Source organism: Gopherus flavomarginatus, chromosome 14 (assembly GCF_025201925.1).
Source record: "Gopherus flavomarginatus isolate rGopFla2 chromosome 14, rGopFla2.mat.asm, whole genome shotgun sequence".
NCBI lineage: Eukaryota > Metazoa > Chordata > Testudines > Testudinidae > Gopherus > Gopherus flavomarginatus.
The window spans coordinates 20728354-20748562 of record NC_066630.1 but is presented as its reverse complement, the minus strand read 5'-3'; the positions used below and the strand labels follow the sequence as shown (position 1 = coordinate 20748562).

Here is a 20209-nt window from a genome sequence, read left to right as displayed (position 1 = left end):
AAATACTCAGATGATGAGAACCAATACAGGATCTAGAATTAAAAGCAAAATAAAAGTGCAATAATTTTTTTTTAATTAAGAACTCATGTACTGTTGAAACCTTGGAGAAAGCAATATATAGTTAAACTAAATCTCAAAGGGACATAAAAACAAATTAAGTATTTTCGAAAGAGACGTTTCCAGAATCTTTTCAGAAACTATGGCTATTTCTAAAATATAATGCTCTGAATAGTGTATGTCAGAGCACATCAGAGTAGAAATGGCTTTAAGAACTGTCTTCAAAATGTTCTGTAAAAACGCCTACTAATATATATGGTGCCTTAAAATCAAGGCATTAATTACAGGCAATTTAAAAAAAATACAGAAACGAGTTTTTATTTTATATTAATGTTAATTCCACATGCAAAAATGGTTGATTCATTTTTCTGAACATTTTTATTGAACCTACTTGATATTGTTGCATTAAATTTTATTTTTAAAAAGGTAATTGAATTTTGTATGGTTCTAGTGTAAACCAGAATCTAAACTGAAAAATGGTATGCACGAGGGCTTTTATATAAAGATTTGTACAAAATAAGTATCTAGTAAATCCCCAAACTACCAATGGGTAAGACTTCTGAAGAATAATGAAATTTTGGTAGCAAATTAAGAATAAACATGCATAGCTTTAAAATAGGTGTTCTTACAAATCCATGTAATAAACATTATATATAAAAAACAATGGTTTTATGCTTTTTTAAGTGGTCATGCACTATTTCATTTTAAAGCAATCTATAGCTATCCCAAATGTTGTTTAATATGCCAACAGATTAAATATCAGCTCCTGATTTATTTTTCATTGAGGCCTCAAAATCAAAGATCATTTAACTTGTACTCTATGGAACTCAAAAGGAAATGTACGAAATTATTTTTTTTCTCCAGAAGAGCATATAAAAAGGTGGAACTGTGTGTCACTAAACCAAATCCACTCATGCACAAAGGCTAACTAAACAGGCTTCACAGAGGGATGGCATTCTCTCTGCCTGGCTTTTGTATACCCTCAGTGATGGGGATACACGCTGTACAGAGCCACTGAACGATTGTTCAGCTTCAGCCTGCTCCTTCCTTTCCCTTTCCCCGAAATAACCTTTTTGATGCTATGGGAGGGGCTCCATGAAGTCTCCCAGCACCCTTCCCTTCTCCAACATGCAGGTGAACTGCCCCCACTACACTGCTTTTTGGTTGTCACAAGTCTGCAAAGTTAAAAGTAGGGTTTGCCAAAACATGAACTTCACTCAGTCAGCCTTTCTATAAAATAAGTGTATTGTTAATTACTACTGTTAGTAGTATTAAAAGACCAACATAGGGCTGGATCCCCCATAGTGCTACATACTGTATAAATGCACAGTAAGAGACAATCTCTGCCTTGACAAACCACCTTCTCACAGGTTGTTCCTATAACTCAGAAAACGCTGATTTGATTATTCAGGTTCTGGTCTCTTGCTATCTAATTCAGCAGAGGCTGATAGTTTTGTGACCATAAAAGGCTCAGTTCTTGGGAAAGAAGGAATGTATTGTAGCACATCTTGCTTTGCATTGATCCCATGAATGATCTAAGGACAGCACTGACCGGCTCCTAAGCATTTTCCCATCCCACATAAAGTAGGGTCTGTGTAGTCCCAAGAGATCCTGCTATTCAAAAATTCCAAGGTTGTACACTCAAAGCATGTTTACAGTGGAAGATCCACACAAGCAAACTTCAAAGAAGAAACATCCTTTTCTCCTTCCACGCTCCTTATACTGGGATCTCTTGAATCTTTGTCACCTCTACTTGCAAAAGCAGAGAATACAATATGGCTCTATGTGAGAAACTGTGCTACTAGTTAAGATTAAAAAGGTACTGCAACTATAAAAATATTTAATAACTTTGATAATACTTGTGCTTAGATCAAAAATTAAGCTTATTTTAATTTTTTCCAGTTTTAAATCAATACAAGAATCAGACTCTCTACAGAACACTCAATGACTTGTATTTCTGTATATAGGATATTGTGGTTAAATTATCTATCAAAATCTCTATTTAATAGGCTGGATTAGCTGATATATGATTAGGGTGTAAACAAATTACAAGTGCTTGTAAGAAAGACATAAAGCTCATAGTTCAGATAACACCATAATCATGATTGCTGAATATGCTGCCAAACTTACTTCTGAGTGGTTGTCATATGCTTAAATAACATTTTTATTTTTGTTTGCAAGTTTTTTTGTTTAAGAAAGCTTTGTTAAAGACATGTATTTTTTTTTACTTTTTATTAGTTCCTATTTATGCTTTTCCTTTCTTTATTGCTGTAGTCCCCAGTCAGCTTTTTCAAATTTGCATTAATAATTCAAGGTCCTAATGTATTTAAAGTTTATCTTATGCTCTGGATTTGACAAGCTTCTGAAAATAAGAGACTTTGTCACTGAAAGTTGGTAGTGTGTATTGCACCTAAATTATTGGCTAATTTTTCTGAAAATGTTTTCTCCAGCTCATACATTAGTGTCACATAACATGACAAAAATGCAGTTAAATAAATGCAGATTTTCTGACATTTAAGAAGATTACAAACTGGCATCTTTTTAAGGGATGCATTTACTAAACTTGGATACATATGAATGGGAGAAAAACCATGGCTCAAGCATTTTATAACTGTATTGGTAAAACTGTAGAGTTGTGTAAAATTGCTACAGTGATACTTTGATTGTGATTACCTCCCCTAAAAACTGCACTGCTTCATTTTTTAACTTAGCATTGGTAAATGATAAACCTGAAAGAGTTCAAAATAAAATGAATCCGTATTTGTTCAATCTATAATCAGAATTCCTGTACAGCCAATCAGCCTCCCTGCTGAATGTGTGAGTCTCTATTTAGAACATCTGTGCTGAGAAAACATAGGAAAATGTGGTGATAAATCTGTAGAAACTTAAGGGGATCCAGATGAAAGCATGGTAACCAAATACTTTTAATTCCCTTTTTGAAAATGATTAGATTTCAAGATGACTGTCCCTTTTATTAAAATAATTCTTCATAAAAGACTGAGGGGGTGTGAAGTTGGCTGGGCGCTCTATACCGGTGCTAATGGCACATGGCAGCAGAGGGTGCTTAAGCTGCTTGAACAGGTACCACTGAGGGAAAAATTTCCAGCGATCATGCTCGGGATGTGTGCACTTAGAGTGGAATGCACATGTGCAGTCACTCAAAGAAGAATAAAAATTCTGAGTCCTTTGCCAGGACATAATACTTTTAATCTGCTCTCTTGCATGTAGGGAGAATACAAGATGGAACATGCCAGATGATCTTCCTGGCTTAGTTGATAGGCGAAGCTAGGCAGGCGGATGAGGGTGAATGGAGGATATTGAGCAGCTTATGATGAGGCTCAAGGAGTCCACAGCTCTCTTGACTAAACTCTAGACGTGCTTACAATATCTGTCAAGAATGGAGAAGGAGGCATGAGAGACCCATCGCTGACTGGGACCATCTCCCAGCATGCAGACAACATCTGAAGCAAAACCTCGTAGTAAAGAAGAACTACAAACTAACTAGTATCTATCTAAATACAATACGAGTGAAAGAAAAAAAATTAAGCTACACTATTACTACTTATTAACTATTAATAAGAAAAGAGGATAAAGTTGAGGAAATCTCAACAGGACAACTGCCAGAGCTCTGTCTCAGGCTGACGCAGCTGAGAAGGAGCTCAGGGTGGTTCACCCATGCAGCACTATACAACGTCATGGTGCATGAGACTAACATGCACATGTGGGCTGAATAGACGCTGCTATGAGAAATCTCCAGTAAAAGGCACAGGGGTTACTAGCACATCTAGAGTGGAGCACCCATAAGGACACTACTTGAAGAAGAAAGCTTACATATGTGCTACCCAGGGAATATGTACCCCTGGGCCCAGGACAGCCTCCCTAAATCTTCTTTCTCCTCTATATAGTGAAATGGTTTTTGACACAAGGAGGACCTCTGGACCTGGGGAAGATGGGGAAAGATTTGTCCTTATGGCGATACATTTACGAGAGGGAGAATTGTTTCCTATCTTGACTGGATCTCATTCCTTCTGCTCTGAAGAGGAAGCGGTCTCCCTTTGAGGAACCATTGCCCTTGCCTCAGACCATGCAGAGCACTGCACATTGAGGTGGGGCAGGGACAGATTCTGAATACAGTATAATTCCATAAATCTCATTTGATATCTAAAGGGCCCAATATTCTGCCATCACTTGTACATGTGTAATAAAGTCATGACTGCCAGTGTGACTTAGATTAGATTGCATAGTATAACTGTTATTGACTACTGTGACTGAAAAGACTATTAAACAGTAAAGTTCAGCCTGGATTGAAATAAAAAAAGAAAAATATGGATGAACTTGCTTTCAGATTTGATAGCTCTTATGTATTTATATTTTCACTAGAAGAATGGTATCTGTCAATGTAATTCCTTTCTTTTTGACTCCAATGAAAAGTGATTTTTGCAAATTACTATGTTTATGTAAGTGAAAATTTTTAAAAACCTGAGTTGCTCAATATATTTAAAAGTGGTGAAAAATATTGCACCTTGATTGGGTGAAAGGTACTGTAAATCTAGAAAAGGCTATTTAATTTTAGCAGAAAAGATCAACAAAATTAGACTGACTGCCAATGCACTTCTGTGGCTCTTCCATTTAATCAAATCTTTAACTTACAGCTAAAGAAAAAACAAAGAAGGCAAAACAAGCTTATGAAACAGAAAGAAGAAAACTGTCCTAGCTTGAGGTAATTTGACAGTAAAGGGTTATCATGTTTATCACTGTAGTAATTGCTGTGGAAAAATTAAAATGACGTATACAGCATTATATGGCTTTTTACAACATCCTCCTTATTAAAGTAACATTTTTGTCATGATATAAAAGTATAAACTAGTTTTATAATAGCATTTGAAAGCTGTAATTAAAATGTCATCACATTACATTTGACTTAAAATGGAGGTGAATTTAAAAAAAAAATCCAAACATCTCACTTAAGGCAGGAATTCAGGTGCCTGCTCTGCACACATTCCAAAAGCAAAAATGCAATGTTAGGTAGACACTTGTTGGCACACTGTCATGGATATGGTAAATATAGAGATGTCTGTGGAAACCAAACACAGCCATGTAACTCATGATTGCTAAAAGAAGACACACCCTTGGATTGTTAAGGTAGGAACCAGAGCCTGAGGAGGGTACTATGCCTAAGCTAGTGAGAGCCAGAAGTATTTAGTTAAGTTAGGGAAAACGGCACCCTAGGCAAACTTGCTTTTTAGTGACTCTGGCCCCTGCGGGCACCCCACCACCACTGCCCCAGCCCCTGCAGGCTCCTCACCCCCATCTTCATTTGCCCCCATAGCTCCCCAGACTCCCCACCGCCTATCACCTCCGGGCCACACTGCCTCCCTCACACGTTGAATATGTATTGAAAGAGGTGTCAGAGCTCAGTCTTGGCATAAATTAAGCACTGGCTGGGCAATCAGATAGCAGTGGCTGCTGGCTGGGAACCCAGCTCTCTAAAGGCAACACCTCTGCCAGCAGGAGCGCAGAAGTATGGGTGGCATGGTATATGGTGTATTGCCTCCTTACTTCTGTGCTGCTCTGTGGCTCATGGTGTCTGGTGCTCAGCCTACGGCTCAAGGCGGGCTCTGTGCTGTCAAATAGAGGTTGCATCTTGGCAGAGCCCATGGCCATCCCGCAGCCCTCTGACCACTCCTGGCTCACCAGGCATGCCATGTCAGATGAGAGGGGAGACAACTTTAACCATGATTCCAGGGGCTACTTAGGCACCTGAAAACTCTAGGGTATTTTTGCAGATAACTTAGGAACTAGCTGACAGGAGTACTGTATCTAATTCCTGTATAAAGAAAGAAAAAATATATACAAACATCAATTAGAGCCAATATGCAAATTTTGAGCAATCAGGAGATAATACAACAAGATATTCCCAAACCCAAAACTTGAGGTATCAATTCTTGAGTTTTAACATAGATATCAGAAATATAAGTTTGATTCTTTGTACACTATCTTTGGTAGAGATAAATAAAAATAAATAAAATCTGTTTATTTTCTCTAAGACACACGCTGTGTTACTCAGGACCGGCGCTAGGGGTTTTAGCGCCCTAGGCGCACGGCAATTTCGCCGCCCCGCGCGCTGGTCCCGCAGCTCCAGTGGAGCTGCCGCAGTCGTGCCTGTGGAGGATCCGCTGGTATGTGGCTCCGGTGGAGCTGCTGCAGTCGTACCTGCGGGTGGTTCACTGGAGCCGCGTGAGCAGCCGACTGTCCGCAGGCATGACTGCAGCAGCTTCACCGGAGCCGTGGACCCTCCACAGGCACCACTGCGGCAGCTCCACCGGAGCCACCTGCCGCCCCCTCCGGCAAAATGCTGCTCACCAATAATCCTGGTGCCCTAGGCGATTGCCTAGGCCACCTAAATGGAAGAGCCGGCCCTGGTGTTACTGCCATTATCCACTCTATTTCAGTCAATTGTTTTTCACTCCACTAAAATTGTATTTACTTAATTTTAACACAGGCAATTAAGTTTTTTTTCTCTTTTATTAAGAACAGGAATTTATTTTTCTAATTATTTTGGCATTTATATTTACTGATCACAATCATGTATGTGACTCACTAACATTTGACACTATCATTACTATGAGTATCATACTTGGAACTGCATTTATTTTTGTAAGAATTTTAAATTATTTTACAGATATAACTAAAAATTCAATATGAAAATAAGCAACCTTCATCTGCACAGTGTCTAAAGTTATGTGTTTAGCTTATTTTCTTTAATTGGTACTGCTAAGGTGAGTACACGCTAAATTTATATTTTAAAAGAATATTAGTATTTGATTGTACCATTTTAAATAATGAATGGCAAGCACAATATGGGAATAAAAGTAATAATAATTACTCCAGCCAGGACAAGTTAGGCATTTTAGAGCTCACTACTAAAAGAATTAAATTTAAGCTTAAGTGAGAAATACACAGACCAGTAAAAAAATAAAATAACAGCACTGTAATCCTTAATGATCTTTGAAAGAATAAAATTACCACAAATATATGTGCATTGCGCATTTTGACAGGAAGTACCAAGAAATAATTACAATAATAATAAAAGTGTGTTGGGGAAGTAAGTGTGTGTGTGTGTTGGGGGGAGTGTGCGTAACAGTGCACTGTTTTTTTAAGCAGAGAACTCACTAGCCTTAAGGCTTATTCAAGCAGCAGCTTCCATGCTTAACCCAGAGGCAGCAGCACAGACAGGCTCCCTGTCTCCCACGCCAGCTCAGTGAAAACTAGGTACACGAATGGGGGGAGGAGACACCTTGACATTAGCCCCACCCTACCCCGTGCTGCACAGCAGACAGGAGGCTCCTGGTCCCAATCAGCTTGGCCGGGGCAGTTCCAAGGTGGAGGGAGGGGCTGCAGGAGCAGCAGGGGAGGAGGGGCACCGCTACTCCAGAGGCACCTCCTGCATGCACTGGCCAATCCTGCCTACCCCGAAGGCTGGCCTTGGGTTGATCTCAAAAGACACACTGTGACACAGAGGCCCACTGTGCCAGCTGGCAACGCGTTCATGGTTCTTTACAAGCAACTCCTGACTCAGACCTGACAAACTTAACTATACCTAATACACTGCTTTCACGGTATTTATCCATGAAGGGTAGTATATGAGGTCGCTACTGAAAGCTTGTAACTTGTAATATTTAAGGAATAATGTAACTATATTGAAAATTATGCCATATAGTCAGAGTAAATGTTAGTCACCAGGCAATCATTTGTCTTGGTGATGGCCCATTCACGGTCTATGAACAAAGTATGATTCAGGGTGGAGGAAGACACTCTGCATCCATTCACTGAGGAGAAGTGGTATTTCATGACAGATTGGATTCAGCCAGCTCTGCAACACACTGAACTTTTGGTGCCAGGCAAGAACCTACTTTATTAGACAGAAAAGGTAATTACTACTAAGTGTAGGGCCTAGTGTGTGTGATATGATTTTGTTTTGCATTGTGTGACAAAGTCAAACCAGTCAGCTGTAAGAGACTTGTGGAAGGCAGATATACCGTCCCTAGAATGGTAAAGTTCCTTTTCCCCATGAGCTGAAATGTTACCTCAGGTAAACCAGGGACAACGAAGTCCAAATAAGGGCTGCCTGTGACTGTTAAAAACCCCTTTTCTGGTGCAAGAGAGGGAGGAGAGATGGGAGATTAAAGTGCATCAGGACAAAAGGCTTCTCCTGAGTGCAAGGCTGCTCTCCTCCATATATGGGAAGCAACCACTCTAATGGACTATTTGGAGAAGGATTGGCACACAGTGCCTTCATAACAAGACAACACCCCAGAAAGGGGGGAGGGAAAGGTATTCCCTTTTCGTGTTATGAACTTTTCTTTTTGTTTGGCTGAAAAGTACTCCCTGGGCCTACCCTGAGGTCCACCTTGTAAATATGGAAGAATAAAAAGCCAAGTGAGGAATAAAAACTCTCCAGAGTGGATCTAATTTACTCCAAGCTCCCCCACTGCCAGAGGGAGAAATGCCATGCCCAGCAAGGAGAAGGAGGTGCCTTTGCAAAACTGTAACTATTTGTTTCCATCACTCTCCCTTGTTTTTAGTGGAATCTCTATTCTCTCTTAAATAAACCTTATTTTGTTTTATTATAAATGCTCTCAAGTGCTGTGAATTATCCAGAAGTGGTGATTTAAGGCAGTGGGTCTTAATCAGTGATATCTATACCCCTGGAGTTGTGCAAAGGTCCAGGGGGTACATCAACTCATCTAGATATGTGCCAAGTTTTTACAACAGGCTACATAAAAAGCACTAGTGAAGTCAGTACAAACTAAAATGTCATGACAACAACTTGTTTAGACTGCTGTATATACTATATGCAGAAATGTAAGTACATTATTTATATTCCAGTTGATGTATTTATAATTATATAGTAAAAATGAGAATAATCAAATTTTCAGTAATAGTGTGCTGTGACACTTTTGTATTTTTGTGTCTGATTTTGTAAGTAAGTAGTTTTTAAGTGAGGTGTAACGTGTGGGTACTGTGGTGGAGCACCTCCCCCACACTGGCCTGTCAGGGGTTAATAGAGCCCTACAATGGCTGCACAAAAAGCAGCCAATAGGAAAGGGGTTGCAAGGAGCAGCCAATCATGGCCAGGAAGGCCCATATAAGAGGAGCTGCAGGGCAGAGCAAGTTCAGTTGCTCCTTTGCACTCGAAGAGCAAGACCTTACTGCCTTGTAGGAGGAGAAAAGCTAGTACCTTGGACAGAGCAGGAGTGAGAGTGAGCTCCTGGCAGACTGCTAAGATGGCATGCTGAGGCCCTGAGATAAGGGTGGAGAAGGTACTGGGGCTGCAGGGAAATGGCCCAGTGAAGTAGACTGAGAGGTTGGAGGCCATGCAGTGCGTGGCTGCCATTTACAGGGTCCCTGCGCTGGGACTTTGAGTAATGGCCAGGCCCAGGTTCCCCCTCACTCCCACTTGCCACTGAGGAAGTGCTGGACCACTGGACTGCAGTACATTCCCCCGGAAAGGGGGAGTACAAAGTGTGGCACAGTTGGAGGGCTGTGTCCTGAAGAGGACGCCATGGTCTCTGAAGCAACATGGGTCCAGGACTGGAAATGATGGTGGGCGAGACACCACCGAGAGTTGGCATACTGATCTGTGGAGCTGATCTGCAGAATGACCAGCAGGAAGCGCACCCTGTCACAGGTACGCAAGACATATCAGATACCTGAAAGGGGTACAGTAGTTGGAAACAGTGAGAGCCACTACTAAATAGGGATACACTGTTCATTTTGGAGCAGAGGATCTCTGAGTTTTGTGAGTAGCCAGTTTTAGGGGCTGGATGTCACAGCAGAATTCTTCAAGGGGACCCAGGGACTGGGCTGCACCTATCTTTAACCTGCAAGGTAAAGACAAGGCTGGCATAGCCTGGAGGAAAGTGCTTGAGGGGCTGACAGGTTGGTGGCATTAGAGAGCTAACACCCAGACTCCCTCACAGTAGAGGCAACTAGCACAGTAAGGGCACGTCTACACTACCTGCCAGATCGGCAGGTAGTGATCGATCTATTGGGGATCAATTTATCGCGTGTAGACATGATAAATCGATCCCCGATCGCTCTCCCATCGACTGCTGAACTCCAGCCCTGCGAGAGGCAGAAGCAAAGTCAACGGGGGAGCCACAGCCGTTGATCATGTGCTATGAGGACGCCAAGTAAGTAATTTTAATTCGATCTAGGATACGTCGACTTCAGTTATGCTATTCTCGTAGCTGAAGTTGCATATCTTAGATCAATTTCCCTCCCCTTCCCCCAAATCTCGCCCCCAGTGTAGACCAGGCCTCAGGGTCTAGCATATGGGCTCAATAGCCTGAAATAGAGACCCTAGGAGCAGCCATGGTTAGGGAGAAGGCTAAGCTGAACTCTGCTCTGTTATTGCTAATTTCTTTGTTAACAGAGTCAAACTGCAGGAAGGGTTGTGTGGACTTTATTTTAAAATAGATTGGAAAAGACTTAAAGCTCAACAGAAGTTTTCAATTATTTAAGAAAAACAATAATTACCAATGAAGAACCCAGTAAGTAATAGAATGTGTGACTAAGATAAACATAGGGTCTTGGGGTTCTGGTTTTTACCACTAATTGATTTGCCAAAAAAGACGTAACTTGACAATGCAGATTCTTGATCCCATCCTATCAAATCTCACTGTACATATAAGAAGAAACTTGTTAAGAAACTGTATGTGCTATAGAAAAAAACCACTGGGTTGTATAAATATTTAAACAGAATTTCTGTAGCATCAGACAGGTTAAAACTGTGAATGTGCTAAAGAATTAAAATATAATTCACCCAAGTTTGCCATTAAATTGCAATGAAATGCAAAAATTAATAAGAGATACATGGTAAAGACTATATACTTTTATAGCTGACTATCTGTATACTTTAGACAACACACTTAGGACCCGTCTTCACTACAAATACAACCAAGTTGAGGCACCCAGTTACTTAGATTTCTGACTTAATTACTCTACAAATGGAGCAGTGTGGTAGATAAGAGTATAACTGTGTTTTGGAATTAGGTTAAATCTTTGGATATGTCCAAATTCCCTGAAACTGAGGTACAACCCTATAGTCATCTGAATGCACTTTGACAGTTGTTGTATATGCATCTCAATACTTGTAATTCTAATATTAATAAACTCTAGGTTGAGAATATTTTTCAATTTTCCCCATTATTATGGACTTTTTAAAAGGTACAAAGAAAAGGGTTGGGATATATCCTGTAAAATAAATATGAATAAAATGTCTGTTTTTACCATTCTACAACCTGCAATAGCTCCTACAAATCATCAGAACACTATGTTCGTATATAGAAAGCAGTGCTGTGTAAAATATGCTAAAAATCCCATTTATCTTCTAAAATCCATTCTAAAAAATATCCATAAAATGTTCTTACAAAAATATACTGCTATATTGGATTAAGTACTGATTTTAAAAAAAAAAAAAGCAACTTGTAATAGATATGGAATGGTAATTAATATTTGATTTATGAAGTCTACTTACCCGAACCTTCTCTTCTAATCTTCCTAAGCGTACATTCCCTTCTATTATTTTGTTCAGAACTCCATGCTTCTCACTTTCCAAGCATTTGACCTGCAAACATAATATGTAGATGAATGTAGGTTTTGTATTCTGATATATGTAAGGAAAAGAAAAAGAGCATAATATTGTTTTAAAGTGCTGTTTTGCCATCATGACACCTTTTTGGGGTATGAATGGCTCTTACTACACAAGTCTATCATATACCTAACTTGAAAATGTCTTGCTGGCATTTCTAAAAGGAAGCGTGTCTCACAATGCCTACAGTTGCAGTTTTTGGAGAGAGGAGAGGCAGACCTAAGATGCTGATAATGTTCTACGAAGAGACAGAATGACCCAAAAGGGACTTCTCTGAATATATTCTTTCCTTGTATTACCTTACACTGAGGCTGTCAAAAGACATCGTAATTATTAGTAATTTCTCATTACTTTCTTGTATGGGAGGTATCTGTAAATATTATTTCCTTTTCTCGCATGCTCCACAAGCATTTCCATGCTATCATCCATCTTATCTGCTATGCTTGTAATGCCCTATTGAAACTTATTCACTAAGCCACTTTCTGTGCCACATTCAAATCTCTCTTACAGACCTATTTCTATGAAGACTACAACAAGCAAAAAAGAAAGATAACTAATCAATAGTAAATAAAAGGGGAAAGAACCAAACTATCAAAATGCATACGTGCCTCATTATTGTCACCCTATCCTTCCCTTCCCTCTTCCCCCACACTGGTCTGTTTCTGACCTGCACTTGTGCAGTCATGTTAAATCAGGATTGGACAGTTTTCTGGGCAGTGATTGTATCTGTGTCAATCCTTATGCCTTTTTTGAGTTTTGAGAAATAAGAATCCATAAGTTTCATCCACAACTATTGACAATAATATGTGTCAAGTTTCTATACCACCTTTTAAAAAGATTTCTACAAACAAATCATTAAGTGAAATGTATCTTATTTTTCAAAGTGCTGTTTCCCAGAAGTGTCATGACTAATTAACCTCCAAATTCACCTCCTTACACCCTCCCCAAATTCTCCTCTGGCTAGAGATCAGATATATGGGATTCCAGGTACAAAGGATATTTTTTGATGGAGGCTGAGGACAAAATCAGGCTTATATAATTGGGGGAAAAAAACAGCTAGAACCTTGACTATGGACTCACTACCCTTCCTTCAGAATACTTCTTCAGAGCTAGTCACACTAATTAGACTATACTGCTGTTATAATATTCATATATAGTACATACAATAAAAATGGTAGGAAAATGTGTTTTATTCAGTAGATGAAGGTTACTCACGTGTAACCAGAGTTCTGTGAGATGACCTGTGCACATTCACACTCTTAGGTTTTTCCCAACCCTTCACACTCTCAAAGTGAGCACAAGAGTTGAAATGTGCACAGGCCACGCAAAGAGGAACCTATTTTTAAAATAATACTAGGCAAGATCATCAGCTCATGTAAATTGGCACTGCTCTACTAAAATCACTTTTTATAAAATCGTTTTTAGGCTGCAATCTATATAGAAGAAGATTTTTACCCCCGTTTTTACACTCTCTGAAAAATACAGATTTCTAGCGAAAATGTTGACACATTGGTGGCACCAACCATGCCCCAAAACTCAGTGAAAATAACTAACTGTGGCAGTAGTTCATTATTGCTCTGTGAATAAAAAAAAATCCTGTGCACTCAGTTCATTGACTTCAAAAGGATTACCTGCTTTCATGCTCATATTTCATCCTGAGGGGAGTCTAAATGTCAGTGAACTGAGTCTGTAGTCGTATGTAACGTAAAGACCTCCTATAATATTCAGACTTAATATTTATTGCAAAACTACTAGAATAAATTAATAATATATGAGAAAAGCAGGAGATGCAGAAAAACAACTCCCTAGCACTCTACTAATTCTATATTTGTAGTGATTGGGCTTGATTCATGCAGGATTTGGGCAAGCTTCTGCTAGTACAGATCTGGGGCCCAATCCCCCCCGAGAGGGCTGTCCAGTTGCATAAAGGGTACATAACTTCTGCTACCTTGAGGAGTTAAAATCAGCCAGTATGTCCTTCTAAATCAGAGGTTCTCAAATTGGGGGTTGGGACCCCTCCAGGGGTCATGAAGCTATTATATAGGGGCTCGCAAGATGTCAGCATCCATCCCAAACCCCACTTTGCCTCCAGCATTCATAATGGTGTTAAATATATAAAAACATGTTTTTAATTTATGGGGAGGGGGTTGCACTCAGAGGCGTGCTATGTGAAAGGGGTCACCAGTAAAAAAAGAAATAAAAAATAAAAAGTTTGAGAACCACTACTCTAAATGGTCAGTATTGGTTGAAAAATATTTGAGACTCCTTACTGGCACTTTGAACTGCTTGAACTGAAAAGAGCCCTTGAAATAGCAGGAGGTCAGGTTTGAAGTACAGAGATGCATGAGGAAGCTTATGCATTGCCTTCATACTATATGCTTGGCTCAGTTCACTGTTATGAATCCATCACTTTGTCGTAAACACTAAGTTCACTCACAGATCTAAAAGAAAACAAAAAATTGAATAGACTGCAAATATGAAAAGATAAACTCTTAAATCCACTGACAGTATTCAAAAGAAAAATAACTGTGTTAGAATTAGTGATGCTTGACTGCATGTGAAGTATACACATCACTCCTGTCTATTCCAGAGAAACAACTCCCTTCACAGAAAATCAAAACTCACCAGCATCACAAAAATATGAGCTTTGTGCTGTCACTGAATGACATTTTGACTTAGTATGTGGCACCTGCATCATAAAATAATGATTTTTGACAGCTGCTAACACTGGATTATAGCTTAGCACTATTACTCAGACAAAACTGTTTTAAATAAATTGTTACTACCCTTTTATATTACAATTTGATTTTTATTAGAATACTGGCCTGATCCTGCAAACAATAAAGCTAACTCTGTGTGTGTACCTGCAGGATTGGAGCCATCAGGCAAATGCTGGGGGGGAGCTTGTTTTCCCTTAGATTCCTCTGCACATTAATCACTTCCATTCTATGTGTGGGAATGGGACAAGCTAGTGGAAATGTAACTCTTTGGACTATTACACACACTCATAACTGCTGAAGGAAATCTGCAAAACCATTAACACAACCTCCAAACTACATTTGCTTTTCTGTAGCTCCTATTTGGCACTGTGGAATCGTCATTTCCAGGAGAAACTGCTGGTGGAGGAAGTCTGGGAAGCACAGCTCCAATGGAGCCACTCTTTCTGAATCAGAAGTGAATGGTAGGGATCCCAGAGCATAGAGGCACAGAGTTCTGTTATTTGAGGGGACAGTGAATCAGCAGGAAAACTAGAGAAGACCACCTTGTTTGTTCTATGGGTGAGCAAAGAGACCTGTCTCCATAATAGAACAATTTGAGGAAAACTTTGCAAGGGAAACCTTTTTCCTCTCCCCAATGGCTCTTCCATGGGAAGGAGCAATAGGGACCAAACAAATATTCATTGATTATAAGATTGCTTTCCTATTAACTGTTTGAATTGCTCTCATGTCAAATGTGATAAAACATCAGAAATAGTTTTTAGTATGGGCATTTTTCCTGCCACTCGAAGTATGATAAATATCAAAACACTTTTTTTATGAAAGTGCATGTAGGACAAAAAAATTGAATTACTGTAACCAAAGTAATATTTGTACGTGTAAATAAATCACCTTTAATTTCACACATACATTCCACTGGCCACCTTAAATTAACTATTAAATATTGTAGGGAAAAGTCTTCAGCTGTTAAGTAACCTTAAAGTTGATATCCAGACTTAGACTCAAATCAACTTTTCTATAGCGAATTTCATTGTCAGCTTTTGCTGCAGGCACAGAATTATTCTCTAATTGTAACTGTAACTTTAATTCTTCAATTTATTAAGAAAATACATTTCCAATGCTTGTTTTTTAAATGTCAGCAGAACTTACAGGTGACCCAAATGAGGGGAGGGGGAGGAAGTGACAGTTATGTCCACTTTATTATGTAGGAAGGGGCATGGAAGGTTGCAAAGGGCCCTAGAAACTGTGAGAAGGGATCTTGAGAACTATCAGAGGGAGTAGTATCAAGCAACTGATCTGCCCTAAAGGTTCTCATATGTAGGTCTCCACCTTGTGATCTCATATTGTTCAACGCCCAGTAATCTAAGAAGGGGCCTTTCCAGCTACTTTGTCTGTGTAGAGTTGTAGTTGTCTTGAAGGGTTGTGGAATGTGAGACAGTCTCTGGGGGGTGAGGGGGAGACAACTGTTACTGACCTTTTGTAACTGTTCTTTGAGATGTTTTGCTCCTATCCATTCCATGATAGGTGTGTTCACACTGCGTGCACTGTTGCCTGGAAATTTTCCCTTAGTGGTATCCACTGGGCTGGTTCTAGTGCCCTCTGAAGTCGTGCACATATTCACTGATATAAGGGGTGCTGCTGGCCCCACACCCCCTGAGTTCCTTCTTGCCGGTAGCTCCAACAGAAGAGTAGGAGGGTGGGTCACGAAATGGACATGAGCCACACGTCTCTAAGAACAAATGTTACAAAAGGTTAGTAACTGTTTGTTTCTTCTTCGAGTGCCTGCTCATTTCAATTCCATGCAAGGTGATTCACAAACAGTATCCCAGGAAATGGGCTCCGAGTTCATTGATGTGCTTGCCTGCAACACTGCTCACCCGAAACTGGCACTGTCACAGGCCTGTTGGGTGATGGCGTAGTGGGAAGCAAAAGTATGAACTGACAACCAGATTACGGCTCTGCAGATGTTCCGTATTGTTATCTGCACAAGGATGATGGTTCTTATGGAATATGTAGTAAAGATGGCCAGAGGCAGAACATTCACCTGCTTATAGCAAGCTCATATACCAGCAGTTATCCAGGATGAGATTCTTTGGGCTGACACAGGTAGCCCTCTCATCCTTTCCACCACTGCTACAAAGAGTTGTGTGGCCTTATGGAAGAGCTCAATTTTCTCAATATAAAAGGCCCACCTAACATCCAACATATGAAGCTGATGTTCCTCTAAGTTTTCGTGAGGCTTTAGGAAAAAGTCAGGTAGAAAAATGACCTGGTTGTTGTGGAATTGTGCCACCATCTTTGGTAGGAAGGCAGGATGAGGATGCAGTTGGACCTTGTCCTTGAACACCATCTAAGATGGTTCTGACGTAAGGGCCTTGATCAGAGACCCTTCTGGCCGAGGTGACTGCCACCATAAAGACCTTCCAGGAGAGAAGCAGTAGGGAGCACGATGCTAACAGCTCGAAGGGGGGGGCCCAGTGAGCCTTGACAGGACTGGGTTTAAGTCCTGGGGGAGTTGGTTCGCAAACCTAAGGGTAGTCTTTCCAGCCCTTAGAGAAGCTGGACCATCATCTCATGAGAGAATACTGATCTGCCATCCACTGGAGGGTGGAAGGCTGAGATGGCTGCCAAATGAACTTCAATAGATGAGACTGCCAGGCCTTGTTGCTTTACGTGGAAAACATAGTCCAAGATAGACTGAAGAGAAGAACAGGATGGAGAGAGATCCCATTCGGAGGCCCAGCAAGTGAAACGTTTCCACGTAGCCAAGTAGGTAGCCCTGGTGGAAGGCTTTCTACTGCCTAGCAAGATGTGTAAACCTGTTCTGAGCAGGCCAAGGGGGCCATTTCAGATTTTGGGGGGAGGGGCAACTTTAACTATGATTTTAAGGGGCTACTTAGGCATCTGAAAACGTTAGGTTTTTTTGCAGATAATAACTTGGAAAATAGCCAGAAAGAGCACTGTATCTAATTCCTATATAAAGAAAGAAAAATATATATATACAAACACTAATTAATGACACATTTTAAAGTTTTATATGTAAGCTTAGAACAATCAGCAGATAATACAGCAAGATAGTGACAATCCCCAGCCTTGAGGTATCAGTTTTGGAGCCTTGACACAGATATCAGATAAGACGGTTACTCACCGTTGTAACTGTTGTTCTTCGAGATGTGTTGCTCATATCCATTCCAGTTAGGTGCGCGCGCGCCGTGTGCACGTTCGTCGGAGAAACTTTTACTCTAGCAACCCTGGCGGGTCGGCTGGGCGCCCCCTGGAGCGCCACCGCTATGGCACCCAATATATACCCCAGCCGACCCGGCCACCCTTCAGTTCCTTCTTGCCGGCTACTCTGACAGTGGGGAAGGAGGGTGGGTTTGGAATGGATATGAGCAACACATCTTGAAGAACAACAGTTACAAAGGTGAGTAACCGTCTTTTCTTCTTCGAGTGATTGCTCGTATCCATTCCAGTTAGGTGATTCCCAAGCCCTACCTAGGCGGTGGGGTCGGAGTGAGATGTGGCGGTATTTAGAACTGCTACGCCAAAGGCTGCATCATCTCTTGATTGTTGGACTATTGCATAGTGTGAAGTGAATGTGTGGTCCGATGACCAGGTCGCTGCATGGCATATCTCCTGGATAGGTACGCGCGCCAGGAAGGCCGCCGCCGCCGCCTGAGCTCTCGTGGAATGTGCCGTGAGGTAGCCAGAGGGGACATGAGCTAGATCATAGCATGCGTGAATGCATGCATTCACCTAGGAGGAAATCCTCTGAGAGGAGATTGGTAGACCTTTCATCCGTTCTGCGACCGCCATGAACAGTTGGGGAGACTTTCGGAACGGCTTCGTTTGCTCAATGTAGAAAGCGAGTGCTCTGCGTACATCTAAGGAGTGTAGCTGCTGCTCCCTCCGAGAAGAGTGGGGCTTCAGGAAGAAGACCAGGAGGAAGATGTCCTGGTTGGTATGGAAGGCAGACACAACCTTAGGGAGGAACGCCGGGTGGGGACGCAGCTGTACCTTGTCTTTATGGAAAACGGTGTAGGGCGGGTCCACTGTGAGAGCTCTCAGCTCGGAGACTCGCCTGGCCGATGTAATGGCAACCAGGAAAGCCGTCTTCCATGACAGGTACAGGAGCGAGCAAGTAGCCAGTGGCTCAAATGGTGGAAGCATGAGCCTGTTTAGGACCAAGTTAAGGTCCCAGGTAGGAGCAGGGCGGCGTACGGGGGGGGGGGGGGTAGAGACGCTCCAGGCCTTTAACGAATCGCGCGACCAAGGGGTGGGAGAATACGGAGCGGCCACCTTCTCCTGGTCGGAAGGTAGATATGGCCGCTAAGTGTACCTTCAGGGAGGATGTCGCTAGGCCCTGCTGCTTAAGGTACCAGAGGTAGTCTAGGACCGTGGGAATCGGAGCCTCCAAAGGGGTTACACCCCGAGTCGCACACCAGCAAGAGAAGTGCTTCCACTTGGCCATATATGTCGAGCAGGTGGAAGGCTTCCTGCTGCTAAGGAGGACATGTTGAACTGGTGCGGAGCAGTTCAACTCCGCTGCGTTCAGCCATGCAGGAGCCACGCCGTGAGGTGAAGGGCTCGTAGGTCCAGGTGACGGAGCCTGCCGTGATTCTGTGTGATCAGGTCTGGGTGGAGAGTGAGGGGGATGGGAGGGTCCACAGACAGATCCAGCAAAGCGGTGAACCAATGCTGTCTGGGCCACGCAGGTGCGATCAGGATTAGACGCGCTTTGTCCCTGCGGTGTTTCAACACCACTTTGTGCACCAGAGGAAATGGAGGGAAGGCATACAGCAGGTGGTGACTCCATGGCAGGAGGAATGTGTCCGAGATTGACCCGGGAGAGAGACCCTGAAAGGAGCAAAACTCCTGGCGCTTCCTGTCGGACCTGGTCGCGAACAGGTCTATGCGGGGAAACCCCCACTTCTGGAAGAGGGAATGGATGACATCCGGTCTGATCGACCATTCGTGACATAGGAAGGATCGGCTGAGCCTGTCTGCCAGCGCGTTCCTGACCCCTGGGAGGAAGGATGCCACAAGGTCTATCGACTGGGCTACGCAGAAGTCCCAGAGTCGAATGGCTTCCTGACATAGGGGAGACGAACGGGTTCCCCCGTTTGTTGATGTAGTACATGGCCGTTGTGTTGTGCGTGAATACGGAAACACAATGGCCGTGCAGGTGTTGTTGGAACGCCTGGCAGGTGAGGCGGACAGCCCTCAACTCCCGGACATTTATGTGGAGTGACAACTCTTGAGACGACCAGAGGCCCTGGGTACGCAGGTGCCCTAGGTGGGCTCCCCAATCCAGGGATGATGCATCAGTTGTTAGAGTCATCGACGGTGTCTGTGGGTGGAACGGCATCCCTGCGCATACTAGGGATGGGGTCAGCCACCAGTCGAGGGAGCGGAGGGGGCCGGAGGGGACTGTCACCAATACGTCTAGGTGGTCCTTGCCCGGGCGGAATACCGAATGAAGCCACGTTTGGAAGGGTCTCATTCGGAGCCTGGCATACTTTGTCACATAGGTACATGCGGCCATATGCCCCAGTAGTGCGAGACAGGTGCGAGCTGCGGTGATTGTGGAGGCCTGCAAGCTCCGTATGATGGAGACGATCGTCTGGAAGCGGGGTTGAGGTAGGTAAGCCCTGGCTTGAGTAGAGTCCAGGGTCGTGCCTATGAAGTCCAACCTCTGCGTGGGGACCAGGGTGGATTTCTCGGCGTTGAGAAGCAGGCCTAACTGGGAGAAGAGGTCCATAACCACCTCGACATGCTG

At 42.3% G+C, this 20209-nt stretch overlaps 1 protein-coding gene across 4 annotated transcripts in view; it reads right to left on the bottom strand.

Moving 5' to 3' along the window:
- CEP89 (centrosomal protein 89) overlaps nucleotides 1-20209 on the bottom strand; it is a 129382-nt gene that overhangs the window by 37920 nt on the left and 71253 nt on the right. For all 4 annotated transcript variants that reach the window (XM_050923068.1, XM_050923069.1, XM_050923070.1 and 1 more), the window contains one exon: nucleotides 11600-11689. In XM_050923068.1, the coding sequence (XP_050779025.1) occupies nucleotides 11600-11689 (90 nt within the window). The remainder of the gene's footprint in view (nucleotides 1-11599; nucleotides 11690-20209) is intronic.